Genomic DNA, 16618 nt, shown 5'->3' on the forward strand with positions numbered 1-16618 from the left:
CTTCTACAGCCATCATCATTACCATATTCATCAATCATCTGCGCCATTACAATCACCTCCATCTTTCACCTTATCCAAAAAAAAAATGGGGATTTATTTTCTATCGGTGCTTATATTTAATCAATTCCTACAGAGTTATCTGGTTTTCCAGGTATATCAACAGATTTGATTTGCCAGTTTACCACCTACAATGGGACTGGAAAAAGATTAAAATGCGCTCGACTCAATCTGAGACAATCGGTTCCATCTGCACCAACCGATTCAAGTTGAGCCAGTCGGTGCAATGTGAGACGATACCCAATTATAAAACAAACAAAAAAAAAAAAGCTTTAAAATTAGTTTTATATATATCATTTTTTTAACAAATGGATCCCAGTGGATATTTTGAAAATACTAAAAACAGGTCCCACTAATTAAAAGAAATATTTATTTAGGTAATGAAATGGGTCCTCTAGTTAAATTTTGCCGGACTACGTTGACAAGTAAACAATCGATATCTTTATAAGATTTTTTAATAACTTTTTACCTTAATACATTTTCTAATATACTACTGATTTACTTCTAGGTAAACAATTTATTTTATCTTGTTCTTCACATGTGAAGAATTTTTACTCGAAATACGTTTAGTTTTTGATCAAAACATCTAACCAATTTTTAATGATGTTCTTCAGCTAGCCGCTTTTTAAGGTGTTCGTTTGATATAAAAGCTTTACCGGGAATGGACTGACAAGGTTTTGAATTTTTGACCTAGCCAACTTTTGGGGATACAAATCTGCTAGTTGTTCTGGTAAATTTCCGCTGATTTTGGGTAAAATACATTCATGATATGAAATTCAATTCACAACTTTATTCTCACTGGTCCAATCTAAGTACTAACGCACATTACATAAACAAAACTGATACATTAACATATATTTCTTTTGATTCTAAATAATAGGCTTGTGTGTAAATTACACGTAAAGAAACCTATTATTTAGAAACCGAATGAGTGATTAAAAAGGACCTTTTAAATGTTATAGATAGTTAGATAAGAGATTTTTGGTTTTATTTGGAAATGTCCTTTTCATCATGCATCCTATTCAATATTCCTGAAACCTTAAAAACATACTACTTCGTAGTTGTTGTCAAAAATTTCAGTGTGACCATGTCAAGGACTGAGAATTGCTTTGACTTAGAATGGGCTTGTGGCCTTGAAATAGCTGACATACAAGGTAATTTTTAAAATTAAAATTACTCCATATTTCTCTCCAATTAAAAGATTACTAATTTGCATTACTTCCTCTAAAGAATCAAATTAGATGAAACCTTCGTTAACAATTCTATCCATTTTCCAGTTAGCTGACTCTGATCTGAGATCTTAGTGTGGCGCATTCAAAACTATTGGGCTGGTGGCCCAAAACAATTTACATTGCACTATGTAAATTGTTGATAACTTTTGTAGTTCATTACAAACAAACAAAGCACAAGCGATCCTTTATATACCTTGGTTAAGTTTTTGCTGAAATAATCAAATTAGTATATACAGACCAGTCATATTCAAAATCTCATAGTAACTTTTAACATCAAACACTATATCCTTCACCTTTAGTCGAATGGGTCAATTCTTGGATCGTGCTCGCTTGCCATTGCCATTCCAGTACATAGGCATGTAGGACACATAACCTGTACATGCAAATGCACAAATTATCCAAAAATGGATAATGTTAAAAAGAGATTTCATTCTCTATTCGGGAAGGACAAACATTAAATTTTTCGTGTGTTTTAGACGCTTACTTTCCCAGCTCCTGAGCAGTTTGAGCATCTCTCAGTTGTAGGTGGTGACAAAGGCTGATCATTACCGTCAAGAGTCGCTTTTGGATCAACAAGAACAAGAGATCCTGAGCTTATACAGCGGGCACAAGCAAGATATCCTACAATGACATGTCAAAATCTCGATTAGGATACCCCAGAAGAAAAAAATGTACTGATTTGTTTTTGTTTTTTTAATGACTGAACATTCGAGATTTAACAAGGTAAAAGACAGGTGCCAACCAGTTCCTAGACAATATTTGCATCTCTTGTGTTCTTGTTGTTTCACATTGTTTATTTCCACCACCATCAATGCTGAGATTACGCCGACTGCGCCTCCTGAGAAGGATGCCACTATAGGATCAACCTGGCTGCAAGAATAAACAAGAAAATGTCCTGATTGCCTGAAAAGAATAACAAGAAGAAAATTAAATTCCAACTTAGAACGATGTGTACCTCAATTGCAATGGAAGATGCATATTGCGGATGAAATCTTCATATGACGTTCCCCCAATTCCCAATTTAAGCTCCAACTACGAAAAACATAAACAAGGCAAACAACATTGAAACATATGAAATTCCATTGCAGTCGCCTAATTTCAATGAATAAAAGCTCAGGTACATTAAAACACAACAATGCCCTCCCAAGAACAACCCACAGCAGTCAACTACCAAATTTTAGTTTGTGGAGTAGCATATGCGAACTTACAGCTGGGGCAAGAAGGCCGCCAAAGATCATAATCCCGCCAATAAGAGAGAAACAAGTCGCATAATACACCTTGAGATTTGCTGAGGTCTGCATCAAATACACCATTTAAACAAGCAGTGGTGATTGAATTACGAGCCAAAACATTCTCACACTGTAGCACGGACAATTGGATCAGATAAAGTAAGTCAGGAGGCTCATCTTACCAAAGGAGGCAAAAATGGAATAAATGATGGAAAATCAGGTAGCTCGCTATCTTGCACATCGTTTACGATCCCAAGTTCAGTGTTTCTAATTCTCTGTTGTATTCTTAGCCTTCGAACCTAGGCAGCAATTTCGAGAACCAAGATTAAGACATTTTGGAGTACACAAGTAGTTTCCAACATGCAATACATACATACCTCTTCCATGTGAAGAAAAATTTTATTACGGCGACTCCGGATGTTATCCTGAATCTCCTGTAATTGCATTTTCGAAAAATCTTCCACTGTTTCTGGCCCTTCAATGATACAAAATCTGCATTTCCGAGCACCCAAGAAAGAAAACATTGCAATTGATTCTACTTATTACACTTCTCTTACACTTCTAATCATGATCTAACAACTAAATGATCAATTAATCATGTCGATGAGATCAAACCTTGGATTATCATCATTATAATCATAAAATTCAGCTCAAATAACAGAATTCTGGATTCAATACACAATCAATGAAATTAAAGAAAAGAAAGAAACATTACCCGGAAACATTTTTTTCAGCAGAATCAGAATCAACAGATGGAAGAAATGAAGAAGCATCGGGTTCCATAGCCATAGCTCGCCATTTCAAATCCCGTTTACAGTTCCAACTAAAAAATCTCGACTTAAAGAATTCTGAATTGGATTGAATTGTTACTGTAGGAAGTGTTTTTCTTGGATTGGTTGATGATAATGGAAGTACTGTAATTCTACCTGAAGAGAGCATTTTGGGAAAGCCCCCTTCCCCTCTTGGATTCCACTAAAACAAATAAATTATCTCTCTTTCTTCTATTATTGGTTTGGATTGGATTATGAAAGACAAAAAATAATCTGTAATTACTTTAACGGATTTTGGTGGGAATCATAATATCCATTACGGCTGATACGTGTAAGGTTCTGAATTGAAGTGGGACGTTATGTTAGTTGGTGGACGGGACTTTGGAGAGGAATATTTTTACACCCAACAACAAAAAAAAAAAAAATACCAGACTAGTAGAATATCTATTCCCAGTTACAAATTGAATTAGAGAAATTTAAATGCACCTTGTTACCAGCAGCTGCAGCCCAAGATAAAACTGATTTTTTTGCAATATCACACAACTCTACATCTGTCTTGAAAGTGTATTTGTCTTCAAATATACGACAATCCCTTTCCCTCCATATGGTCGAAATCACAGCAGCAGGGATAAGATCCCAGAGTATCTTCCCTGTATGCGAAAGGGTATTATTTGACCAAGTAAATGCTAAAGCCAACATCGTTTCCGGATATACCAATTACCAATTTTTCGAAGGAGTTAGAGCAGTCCACATCTTCCTAGCAATTTTACAGTGTATCAAGAGATGATCTTGCGACTCCGGATTATCTCCACAGAGAACACACGAACTATACAGGTCCATTCCTTTGTGCTGTAACATATCAAGAGTATTGAGCTTCCCATGAACTGCACACCACACTAGAAAGTTTATTTTAGGTGGGATGCTTGGTTTCCAAATGAAATACCAAGGAAAATCAACAATACCGTCATCTGCAATCATCTTTTCGTATAATGACTTGACTGTAAAGGAACCGGTGGAGGTTAGAGACCATCTCCTTGTGTCTGGTAACGTATCCAGAACTGGAGGAATAGTGGCAATGACCAATAATAGGGCAGCAAGCTGATTAGCTTCTTGAGAAGAGAGGATATTAAAAATACCTGGAAAGGAAATAGCCTATGGGCAATCCTAAACCATGGACCTATGATGTAATGGTCCACCGAGATTCCTCTTATGGAGCAGCCGGCAACTCAATTTTTTCCTTTAAAAAAAATAGAAACACCTCAAACACAGTATTGATTAAAAGTGAGTCTCAGGAACTTGAGATTCATTAGCAGTAACAATATTTATGTAATCCTAGATATAAAGGTGATGAAGGATTGCTAGTAATCCATGTTTCTTCTAAGCATGTTGGATTTTGTATTTATATTAACAAAAGTGTCTATGTTGGCTGCTTTAATAATATAAAATCTAGCAATTAACAGAAACGCTGAAACTTTGAAGTTTTATACTTTACATATCTTCCCATCAGCAGTTGAAAAGTAAGACCAGGATCACTTTTGTTTCCACTCCATTCGGTTGCCTATTGAAAGGCTGCATCTCCTCTAATCGCTTTCTTTTGGTGCAATCTGCATGAGATCCCCTAGCTTCCACTATTATTCCAGCAAAGTCAAACCAATGTCTGAAGTTTTTAAGGGAAAGTTCATGGATAAGGCCATTGATATTTTCATGCCCATGCACGCTATTCTCTTATCCGGTTCCCTTTTGAAGATTTTTATGGCTTCATCCTTTATTGGATTATAATACAGAGTCTGCATCTCATTATAATTCGGGTTGTTTACATACATAATATTGTTTATATACCTTAGTATTGTTTTGTTTATATTTTCACTGTTCTGTTTTTTCGTTGGAAAACATTTTCGCATTTTGCTTTCCATATGTGCCATATGATCATACTAAAAAATTGTGGCTAATGTATTGTACAATCCCCTCTATCTTTATTGCAAAACCAATTATTCAACCAATCATGAAAGTCATTGTTGGTTTCCGTTACATAATTCATTTCATAATTTGCAAAATTGCAATTTAAAAAGAGGTGAGTGAGAATTCTTCTTCCCTTTTACAAAGGCTACAGTTTGTATTGAGGTTGAATAACTGCAATTCTCAAAAGAGTCATTGGTTGCTAATGATCTAAATTCTTTACTGCGGTGTAGGTTGTTATTGGATAGTTTATCGTGGGGGAAGCTGTCGGTAAGTTTGATTCGGAAATGAAAAGAGACTTAGAACTCGAGAGTTTTTGGTTGGTAAAAATAGGAACAATGAAACACTAGAGGGGAATGGAAATAATTTCTGCTGATCATTGCTATTTGGATGCTGATGTTGACGATGCGAGAGTAACAAGGTTGTGGTTATAGATGGTAGGGTGTGATACTTTAAGATCTCTAAATTCTGTTTAAGGTAAAGAAATCCAACCTTTATATGATTCTTGAAGATGCATTCTGAAAAAGATTGCTAAATTAATTAGTAGGTATAGATGATCATTCGTTTTTGGTATTAACTCATCCAATGAATTGTATGCTAAGTACGGCACGTTAACCATCCATATAGCTACCCGAAAATAGTTGTCTTCATAATTGCCGTCCAATCCAGCCCACCCACTTTTTTGTGGGAAGGTTTCAGAACCATGCATTAATGGATTGGATCCAGGTGTAAGGTAACTTGTGGGATTCAACAGTTTTGGATTGCGTTGAATTTCAGCATCACCTCCATAAGTTCCGGCACTAATAGCAATGGCTAGACGAAACCTAGTTTCTTAAAACGCAAACCCTAACCGTAATCGTATGATCCGATGGCCGCAAAAGCTACTACTGTTGTTTGGAAACCCAAGATTTACGATGAAATTGTTAAAAAAAAACACAATCAGATTAACCGATAAAGATAAAGCGATGCCTTATATATACTTGGCTGATTTGTTGGCAGAATGGGAGGAGCAGCAAAAGAAGGCGGCGGATAACAGAGCATCCATCCGGGGTAAAATCCAGGGTACAATGGATGGACTTTGTAGATTTGAGTTTAAGGATGTGACAGAGTATGAGCATGTTATTTCCTTCGATGACGGGAGCGGCCCTCGATCTTCCGAGGTTCAAATCCACCACGATGTCAAATAGGTTTAACTCCAAAGCAGGTCAATGTTGCTCTCTCTCTTCTCCGTCAGCTGGTGAAATGGCTGAAACCATGAAGGAATACGAATATTTGTTGTCTCCTGTTTACAGTGTACGTTGGTCGTAGAGATGAACAGTCAATCTAATGTCCCGGTTGCTGTGGAGGTGGATTCCGCATTTGATCCCTCGTGGTGTCTGAGAAAACTAAATGAAGTGAGGCCACTAAAATGGACCCCCATCAACAACGGATGAATCTTCAGTATGGAATTATTCATCATACTGAATTTTCTTCAAGAAAATAGATACAATAATATTTGGAGTTCAATAAGTTTACTAATGTGTCTCCCGAATTTGAAGAGTTGTTTAATTTATGCAACTGCTTTCTCTTTTACTCTATTGATGTTGGCGCAATTGAAAAGTGAGGCTTGGATTAATTTGGAAAATGAAAATGTTACAAAGGATTTTAGTGTAGCACTTTGGCTTACTTAGTTTACAAAGGAACTTTGGCTCTTAGTGAAGCTCTCACTCTAACTATTATCTTACTTGATGAGTTTTTTGGATTTTGATTGATTAGAAATGAAACTATCCTGCCTATTTGTAGGCCAAGCTAACTAATACTAGTTTCTTTTTGAATATTCTTTATATTTCTAGCACTAAGCAACCGACCTTGTTTGCTCTAGAATATTCTTTGACCAACACTTATCTAGTTTGACTAACTAGATTTTTCTAGATTTTCAAAATCACAAATTAATATTTCTAACACTCCCTCTAAATTGTGATGTTTAGTCTGTCTCTGAAATGATTGAATTTATCCACCATGACTGTTTTTGTGAAGATGTCGGCATTTTGTTTATTTATTGGATAGAGTTGGAGCTCGATTTACTTGTTTTCTACCAGCTCTCTGATGAAGTGATGTCGTAGTTCTATGTGCTTTGTCCGCCCGTGGAAGACTGGGTTTTTTGTCATTGCAATTGTAGACATATTATCACAGTAGATAGTTGTCGGTTGCTTTTGCTTTTGTTGTAGGTCGGTCATTATTATTCTCAACCATACTGCTTCACATGCTGCACTTGTTGATGATATGTACTCTGCTTCGGCTTACGATAGTGCTACCGTACTTTGTTTTTTAGAACTCCACGAAATAACTTTTGTTCCCATACAGAAAACATAGCCTGATTTGCTTTTTCGGTCTTCAATAGAACCTGCCGGATCGCTATCTGTGAAGCCAATTAAATCATTATTTTTTCCTCTTGTATACTTGTTGCCAAAATTCTTTGTTCCCTTGATATACCGAAGAATTCTCTTTGCGGCGGCATAATGCAACTTGCTTGGCTCGCTCATAAACCGAGAAACAATGCTGGTTGCATTGACTATGTCTGGCCTTGTATTTGTTAAGTAGATCAGTGAGCCGACTAGACTTCTGAATAAGGTTGGATCAACTTTTGTCGCTCCATCATTTTTTTCCAACTTCTCATTAGTAGCCATTGGAGTTGCAACTGGTTTGCAATCTATCATGTTGAACCTTTTCAGTAAGTCTTCTGCATATTTTTCTTGGGAAATGAATATTCTTCTGGAGATTGTTTTACTTGAATCCCAAGAAAATATCGCATAAGTCCTAAGTCTGTCATCTCATATTCTTTCATCATCTTCTTCTTAAGTTTTTCTGCCATCTCTTGTTTTGTGCTGGTGTAAAGTAAATCATCAACATAGAGACAGACAATTAGGAAATCCGTACCTTGTTTTCTGATGTAGAGGGATGACTCACTTTGACTTTTCTCAAATACATTATCTTAGAAATACTTGTCGATTTTGCTGTTCCATGCACGCGGTGTTTGCTTCAGGCCATATAGTGCTTTCCGGAAACGATAAACCATTTTTTCTTTTCCTTTTCGGACATATCCTTGAGGTTGTTGAACGTACACCTCTTCTTCAAGTTCTCCGTTCAGGAACGCTGACTTTACGTCCAACTGGTAGACTTTCATTTTTAGTTGAGTTGCCAAAGCTAACACCATCCGGATTGTTTCCATGCGAGGGACTGGGGCGAATTTTTCGTTGTAATCGACTCCTGGTTGCTGGTAATATCCTTTTGCAACTATCCTTGCCTTGTGCTTTTTAATCGAACTATCTTCGTTGTACTTTTTCTTGTAGACCCATTTCAGACCAATTATTTCTTTGTCAATTGGCTGAATAACAAGCTCCCATGTCTTGTTTTTCTCGATTACTCGCATTTCTTCATCCATGGCGTTTCTCCATTTTTCTTCTTTTGCCGCTTCTACATATTTTTGAGGCTCCAATGATATAAATGCAACATTAGATATATCGTAAATATCTCTTAGGGAACACACTTTTCTAGGTGGGGCACTTGATTCAGATGAACTTGTACTTTGTTGTGTTGCACTAGAAGATCTCGGGCTTGCTGGTGGAGTACAATCTTCTTGACGTGGCTGATTCGGCTCGTCTTCGAAGAGTAGTGGCAACTCATGGTTTTCTGGTTCATCATTGTGATTCATGATTTGAATTCATCAAAGACAACATCTCTTGAAATTACCATTTCCTTTGTATCTGGCTTTAGAAGTATATATGCTTTAGACTCTTCGTTGTATCCGATGTATATTAGTTTTTCTCCTTTTTCATCAAATTTTTCTCTATGTTGGGATGGTATATGAGAATATGCTACGCAACCAAAAATTCTGAAAGAAGTTACCTCGGGCTTTTTCTTATGCCAAGCTTCATAAGGAGTTTTTTTTAGAACTGCTTTTGTTGGCGAGCGATTAAGGATGTATACTATTGTGTTGACTTCTTCTGCCCAGTAGTTGTTGGGTAGCTTCCTTTCTTTTAATATACTGCGAGCTATTTCCACGATTGTACGATTTTTCCTTTCCGCGACGTCGTTTTGTTGTGGAGTGTATCAGACGGTGAGCTCCTTTTTAATTCCATTTTCTTTGCAGTAGTTGATAAATTCATTTGAAGTAAATTCTCCACCACGTTCTGTACGGAAAACCTTCAATTGATGGCCACTTTGCTTCTCTTCCAACGCCTTGAAATCTAGGAATTTAGTGAATGCGTCAGACTTTTGCTCGAGAATATACACCCACATCATCCTGGTATAATCATCAATGAATAGCATAAAATATCTTCTGTTGTTGAGTGAAGTTGTTCTTGTCGGACCGCAGATATCGACGTGCACCAATTCGAGGGGCCTTCTTCCTCTCCACGAGTTATTTGTAAAATGGAAGTCTATGAAACTTTCCAAGAATACAACCTTCACATATTTTATCTCCGTCGCTGATATTAGGAAGACCAATTACCATGTTCTTTGATTTTAGAACCTTCAAGGATCTATAGTTGAGATGCCCGTATCTCAAATGCCATAACTTGCATTCATCTATGTGATCGGTACTCATTGCACAATTTTCAATTGATGACATAGATAAGGGGAAGACAAAATTTTCTGACATTTTTACTTTTATCACCAATTGCTTATTAATTTTATCATAAGTTGTGCATTCTCTGTCTTCGAAATGTAGTGAGTACCTTTTTCTTATAAGTTGTCCAACGCTTAATAAATTTTGAGATATGCCGGGAACATAAAGAACATCAGATAAGTATCGATTTTTACCTGACCTTGTACGTACGGATATGACTCCTCTTCCTTCAACATTCTGGAATTTACGAAATATTCTTTGTTTCCTTTCATATGGCTGCTGAATCCGCTGTCGACATACCATATACCTTGCGATTCTTGTTGCGAGGTGAGGCAGGAATAAAAAACTTGATTTTGAGAATTTTTTTTCTCGGAATAGTTAGCTTCATTAAGCCAACAATATTTTTCCATGTGATTTGATTTATCACACTTGGTGCATTTGTATTTGCAATTTTCAATTGCATGGCCAAACTTTTTGCAGACATTACAACGGAGATTCAAGGGATTTAAATTTGTCTGATGTGTGTGTCTGTCAAGTGAAAAGCTTTTTGTAATTCCTTCATTAATTTGTCAAGCATTCTCTTGGATTCTCCTTGTGATTGAAGAACAAATGATGCGTAATGAAAAAGTTGTGTACTAAAGCCAAGCCAACTACTGGATACATAAAGCTAAAGTATGGATATTGCACTATTTTTTTTTCTTTATAAAAGATGAGACCCTCGTTCATTAGAAAAATATAATCCACTCATTCCATGAAGAAGAGAAGAATAGATATTAGTTACATCAGAGTTCCAAGATTGGATGTTTAAATAAGTTAAAATAGCACAAAGATTTTCATATGTCCAATTGTGTTTAATGTCAAATCTATTACAAAATGTTGATATCTTAGCTGCCCAAATCATATCTATTCTACTTAGCAGTATAAATGCTTGAGCTTTAAAGTTTATAGAAAATTGAGTTTTGTTCCCAAAGTTTGTACTCAATTTGTATCTTTGTTCCCTTGTCTTTGCATACATTCCTATCAACAGAAGAAGGGTTGGTTGGGTGCGAATCACTTTGAAAGATTATATTATGTCCATTCCATTCTTACGCCCATTGGAAAGCAGCATCAACAGCTACCACTTCTAATTGTTCCCTGGTAGTACAATTTACAAACATTCCACTAGCTTCAATGGTATTCCCTGTAAAATCACATAACGTTAGTCCAACTCCAGAACTTGATATAGGATCCAACTCAAGCATAGATGAAGCTATATTAATCCTCACATCCATGAATCATACACTTTCTTCAGGTTGTTGAGTAGTAATTTTCAGAGCTTCATCATTCATAAGTTTATAATATAGGGTTTGCATCAAGTTATAATCTAATTTATTCACATTCATGAAACTATTTATGTATTTCACTATCTTCCTTGTTGTTTCTGAACTATTTTGTTTTTCTTTCCTAAAATCATATTGCATCTAGCTTTTCAAATGTGCCAAGTTATTATGCTACAAAATACCTGCCAGTCCATGGCATAACCTCCTCTATCAGTATTATCGAACCAATAATTCAACCATTCATGGAAAGTGTTAGTGCCATTAGTTACATAATACATATCAAAACTTAAGTGCATCCATACCTGACTGGCGAAATTGCATTGGATAAACAAATAAGTGAGAGATTCTTCACCTTCATTGGGATATTGCACTATTGGTTAAAGTATATATCCAAGCAATAAGTCGTTCTTAAACTTGGACCAAATTATTTTTTTGTAGTTTTAAGTCTTCTGATGGAGTTGTTGGCCGGGAAGGACTTAAAAATGAATTGAAATTCACGCAGTTGTTGTTCACAATAAAAAAATTCTATAAGTAACATTTTGGATTTTTGGCAACTATTTTATACGTTTTAGCTCTTTACGGTCGATTTTTTCGTAATGATTTTGGTCGAGCGAGGACTCATGGAGACCAGTTGATTGACTCCACATAACGTTGATTGCATACTGTTGAATAGTCAAGTACGGGGGTTCCTTCCTACTAGACACTCGACGTACTGTTCATCAAATTACTCTGGCTTGGGGTGTCAAAGATGATTTGAGAAAGCTTCAAAAGACCATGGAAATGATCCTTTCCGTCATAGCTGATGCTGAAAGGAGGCAAGTGACAGAACAAGCTGTACGCCTTTGGCTTAGATGGCTGAAAAATGTTGCTTATGTTGCTGAGGATACGATAGATGAGTTCTCCTATGAAACCACGCGTCGGTTACTAAGGGGGAATAACTTGAAGTATAGGGCTCGTGATTTCTTCTCATCTGCCAACCCACTCGCATTTCGTTTCAAGATGGCAAGGAAAATCAAACATATCAATAAGAGGTTAGATGAAATTACCAAAGATACGAGTAGGTTTTACTTGCAAACTACACCTGCTAGTAACACTTCTGTTCTTCTTGGTGAAAGTAATGAGCAACGGAGCCGACAAACTGCGTCCTATATCAATGATTCGGAGGTTATAGGGTGGGAAGATGATAAGGAAAGAATAATAAATATGTTAACCAAAGTCATACCATCGTCATCAAAATCATCTGATAGGAACTCGGAACAGGTCTCTGTCATTTCCATAGTGGGGATGGGGGGACTTGGTAAAACAAGTCTAGCCCAGCTCGTCTACAAAGATAAGTTGGTAAATAATCATTTTCAGCAAACAATGTGGGTCCATGTATCTGAAGATTTTGATGTGGAAAAGCACTTAACGAAAATTATGGAGTCCTCAACTCTTAAAAAGTTTGATACTTTATCAAACTTGGATGTACTAGTTCGTAAAGTTCGAGAACAACTAAATGGGAAGAGATATTTGCTAGTACTCGACGATTTATGGAACGAGGATGCTGAGCAATGGGAGATATTCTGCAATGCATTGGTCGTTGGAGCTCAAGGGAGTAAAATATTAGATGATGTGGCGACATTCAAGATGCATGATCTTGCCGAGGCGGTTGTCGGAGATCATCAATGCTTGGTTGTCAAGGATACTGATCAGTTGGAAAATATTCTTGAAGTTCGGCGCTTAAACTTAATGCTGGAAGAATTCTCAACAAGCACCAAAACCTTTAGCAATATAAAGAAGTTGCGGACGATTATCGTTTTTGGGCGGAAATACTCTTTCAATATCAACAGATTATCAAGTAATAAGCACCTGCGTATTCTACACTTGGGTGATCCGTGTAAAAGGAATTCGAAGAAAAAATATAGGAAGACTCTTAGGACAAGGCAATTAAGGTACCTCCAGATTTCCTCTATATATCTATTCGGTAATTTTCCCTTTAGTAGACTTTACAATTTGCAGACATTGGTGTTAAGTAGGTGTGGCCATGTTCAAAAGCATTTTAAAGAGATTGGATCTTTAAAACACTTGCGGCACCTTGATATGTCGTTTTCAGATATCCAAGAATTACCTGATTCTGTTTGGAGCCTCCACAATTTGCAAACATTAGATCTCAACCATTGTGAAAAGTTAACTACCTTACCCGACTCTGCCACTGGATTAGAGTGTCTAAGATTTCTTGATATGTCATTTACACCTATTGAAAAACTGCCTGATTTTGTTACTAGTCTCCCCAGTTTGCGAACACTAGATGTCAATACTTGTAAGAAATTAAAAACGTTACCCGAGTATGTGGCAGGTCTTAAGAATTTGAGGATATTTAATTTCAAAGGATGCCCATTACTAGAAGCATTATCAGAAGATTTTGGAGGTTTAAGTCAGTTAAGATATCGTAGCTAAGAGGGTACTGATATCGAAGTATTACCACAGTCTTGCACTAACCTCCGGAATCTTGAGTATCTGTATCTTGGGGAGTGTGAGCTTCCAACATAGGTGACAATTGGATAAACCTGAGAAAGTTTTATTTTTTCAACATGGAAACACCAAAGGGTATTGGGAAATTAGTCTGGCTGCAAGAATTATGTTACTATGTGCGACAAAAAGATATCAACGAGCAGGCTGAATGCAGTGATGGAATCCAAGAGTTAAGAATCCTAAACTTTCTTGAGGTGCTAGTTATCGGGGAACTTCAGAACGTGGAAGACCCAATTGATGCGAAGAGAGCAAACTTGAAAGGAAAACAGAATCTCCATGAATTGTTTCTACGATGGGGTGAAGAAGAAGAAGAAGAAGAAGAAGAAGAAGAAGAAGAAGAAGAAGAAGAAGAAGAAGAAGAAGAAGAAGAAGAAGAAGAAGAAGAAGAAGAAGAAGAAGAAGAAGAAGAAGAAGAAGAAGAAGAAGAAGAAGAAGAAGAAGAAGAAGAAGAAGAAGAAGAAGAAGAAGAAGAAGAAGAAGAAGAAGAAGAAGAAGAAGAAGAAGAAGAAGAAGAAGAAGAAGAAGAAGAAGAAGAAGAAGAAGAAGAAGAGGAGTTGGAGATGAGTAGTTGGGATCAGAATTCATGTAATTTTGAAGTCTTTGATGCTCTCCAGCCTCCCACTTGTTTGAAAGCATTGTTTATTGAAAACTTCAAGGGGTCCGACCTTCCCACGTGGATGTGTACTCTTCAGAATTTGGATTTGATGTCACTTAACAACTGCACAGAGATTGAACAACTTCCAGCATCTATTGGGCAGCTCCCACGACTCAGGTACCTTACGCTTAAAGGAATAATGTCTTTGGAGAGTTTAGATATTGACGGATTTCCTTCCTTAGTTCGACTCGAACTTAAAGATATGTTCCTTCTAGAAGAATTGTGTTATTCATATCCTTGTCTTCTGTATATTAGGATTGATGGCTGCAAAAGCTTAACAGAGATCCCTTCATTTCCTTCTCTGGAGATTTTGGATTTAGAGAATGTGAATCCCAAGTTAGTATGCTCACTTGGGAGAACCCAACCATCTCTCCTGTACCTAGTGTTGAAGAATATCGAGGATCTTATATACTTCCCAATAACCATACTTCATAACAATCGTAATCTTCAAGGTTTGGGTATTGAAAGGTGCAATCAATTTCAAGGCTTTGGTTTCAAGGATGATGAGAATGACAACGTGGTTAATCTATTTGGCCCTGATCTCTATAGCGGCGGCTCTATTCAAACTCTGGAATTCTCTGATTGCCCGCTTCTTAAGATTCTTCCAGATTTACGAGGATGGACTTCTCTTCATAAATTACTTATCTTGAAATGCCCACAAGTGAAGGAGTCTTTAACCTATGATCTCAAATCCCTCTCCTTTCTTAAACAACTTGTTGTCGATTTTATTCAAAGGGACGAGCAGCGGGGAGATCCATCTGTTGTAGAAGACTTGGTTAATTTGATGGACACGTAGCAGGTACTCTATGTCTCTACTTATAATAATTTGGTTAATTTCGAAAAATGAATTATGGTAGCAAGATAATTCCAAATCCCTTTAACATCTTTCACTTGTACGTTACAATCTCAAAGATTTTTAGTCACTAAACTCCGTAGTCAAACTTTTTCGTGGGCTTAAAAAATGTGAAATGGAGCTGATGTTTGTTTCATTACCTGAAAATGATCTATAAATTTTTACCGGTGCTGGTTCTTGGTATTGAAAAGGAAGGCATGCCTGTAGATATAATTCATTTCTTGGATGGTTGTGTTGGGATTCCTCATTCGGGAGTTGTCAGGTCTCTCAATGTTCATGTGAGTGGCGCAATTGCTCTATGGGAGGAGTACTCGACAACAGCGGTCTTAAAAGTCCTCCACCTCTTCCTCCTGATCCATATCAAGAATTTATATGGGAACGTAACACAGGTGTTTCAATGTAGGGAGATTAAAGAAGAGGTTAAGTTTTGTCTGCTTAACGGCACTAAAAATCATGTGTAACAACTACAACCATAATTCATGTCAGCGTCTGAGTATATCCATAATGCCATGTAGAATACCTATATGGAAATTTTATGAGAGAATATTTTTGAAGATTCGACTTGTTTTCATTCATAAAACTGTAATCACGAGCATAGGACTTTTATTACGACCACACACACAAAAACAACAAATAAAATTATCAATGAGTTCATGAGCATCGATTGATAAAGCGCTCTCCTTTCGATATAGCAGATAAGATGATCAATACGGTCTCTCGCCTATAATATTACCCGGAGGACCATAATTAAAATTCATAAACACATCACCATCATCACAATCAACTCGAGCACACCCAATCCTTCTCGTATTTCTCCATACAATTTGTGTATAATGACCGCATTCTTTACCGGCTTGACATGTATTAGTAGCGTATGAATAAAACTTCTCCTCACTAGCCCACGCATTTACGGCATCTGTTGGCTCCCAACTTGTACCACTTCCCCAATAAATATTTTCACCTAATTTGAAATTTCCCTCAGGGAATGAATGTTGTAAACTACAGTCACTTTTCCATTGAATTGCCCATGATCTTGCATAGTTTTCAAGTTGTGAATCTCATATCAATGGCATCTCCAAATTTTGTGCCCTTATCCAATTATGAGCAAACAGATATTCTAAAGCCTCACTTATACAACCCAGCACAAATCCTTAGAAACGTTATATACTCCCTCTTTATCAGGCCGCTTTGGCCGGTGGCCAGTTACAATTTCATGTGTGTTTTGCGCATTTGACAATTGTGAGGCTGCTGGATGTAATGGTGTAGTAGAATTTGTTGTTGGAAGATTATTTAATAATTATTATTTTAAGGTTTTTAACTAAATAAAATTAATTTATTGTTTTCTTTGTGAATGAAAAACTTATTAGTCCCACATTGTGGAGTTTCCACTTTTTAGTTGTTTTAAGAGACTATATAAGCTTTTTAGTCCC

General features: G+C 36.7%; 2 protein-coding genes and 1 pseudogene across 2 annotated transcripts; 1 reads left to right on the top strand and 2 right to left on the bottom strand.

The window, feature by feature from the left end:
* Positions 1-1370: 1370 nt before the first annotated feature.
* On the bottom strand, positions 1371-3532 carry LOC113329410 (protein ORANGE, chloroplastic-like). Its single transcript, XM_026576286.1, has 8 exons — positions 3234-3532; positions 2896-3010; positions 2701-2817; positions 2498-2584; positions 2245-2321; positions 2032-2159; positions 1774-1910; positions 1371-1662 (listed from the first exon to the last, which is right to left on the bottom strand). The coding sequence occupies exons 1-8, from the start codon at positions 3455-3457 to the stop codon at positions 1585-1587; spliced, it is 963 nt and encodes a 320-aa protein (XP_026432071.1). The 5' UTR covers positions 3458-3532; the 3' UTR covers positions 1371-1584.
* Positions 3533-11943: 8411 nt separating this feature from the next.
* On the top strand, positions 11944-13605 carry LOC113330110 (putative disease resistance RPP13-like protein 1). The gene has a single exon (XM_026576970.1). The coding sequence runs from the start codon at positions 11944-11946 to the stop codon at positions 13603-13605; it is 1662 nt and encodes a 553-aa protein (XP_026432755.1).
* A 2287-nt stretch (positions 13606-15892) lies between these two features.
* Positions 15893-16476, bottom strand: LOC113330111 (annotated as a pseudogene).
* Between the last annotated feature and the right edge of the window lie 142 nt (positions 16477-16618).

Source organism: Papaver somniferum, unplaced genomic scaffold (assembly GCF_003573695.1).
Source record: "Papaver somniferum cultivar HN1 unplaced genomic scaffold, ASM357369v1 unplaced-scaffold_117, whole genome shotgun sequence".
In the NCBI taxonomy this organism is placed as follows: domain Eukaryota; kingdom Viridiplantae; phylum Streptophyta; class Magnoliopsida; order Ranunculales; family Papaveraceae; genus Papaver; species Papaver somniferum.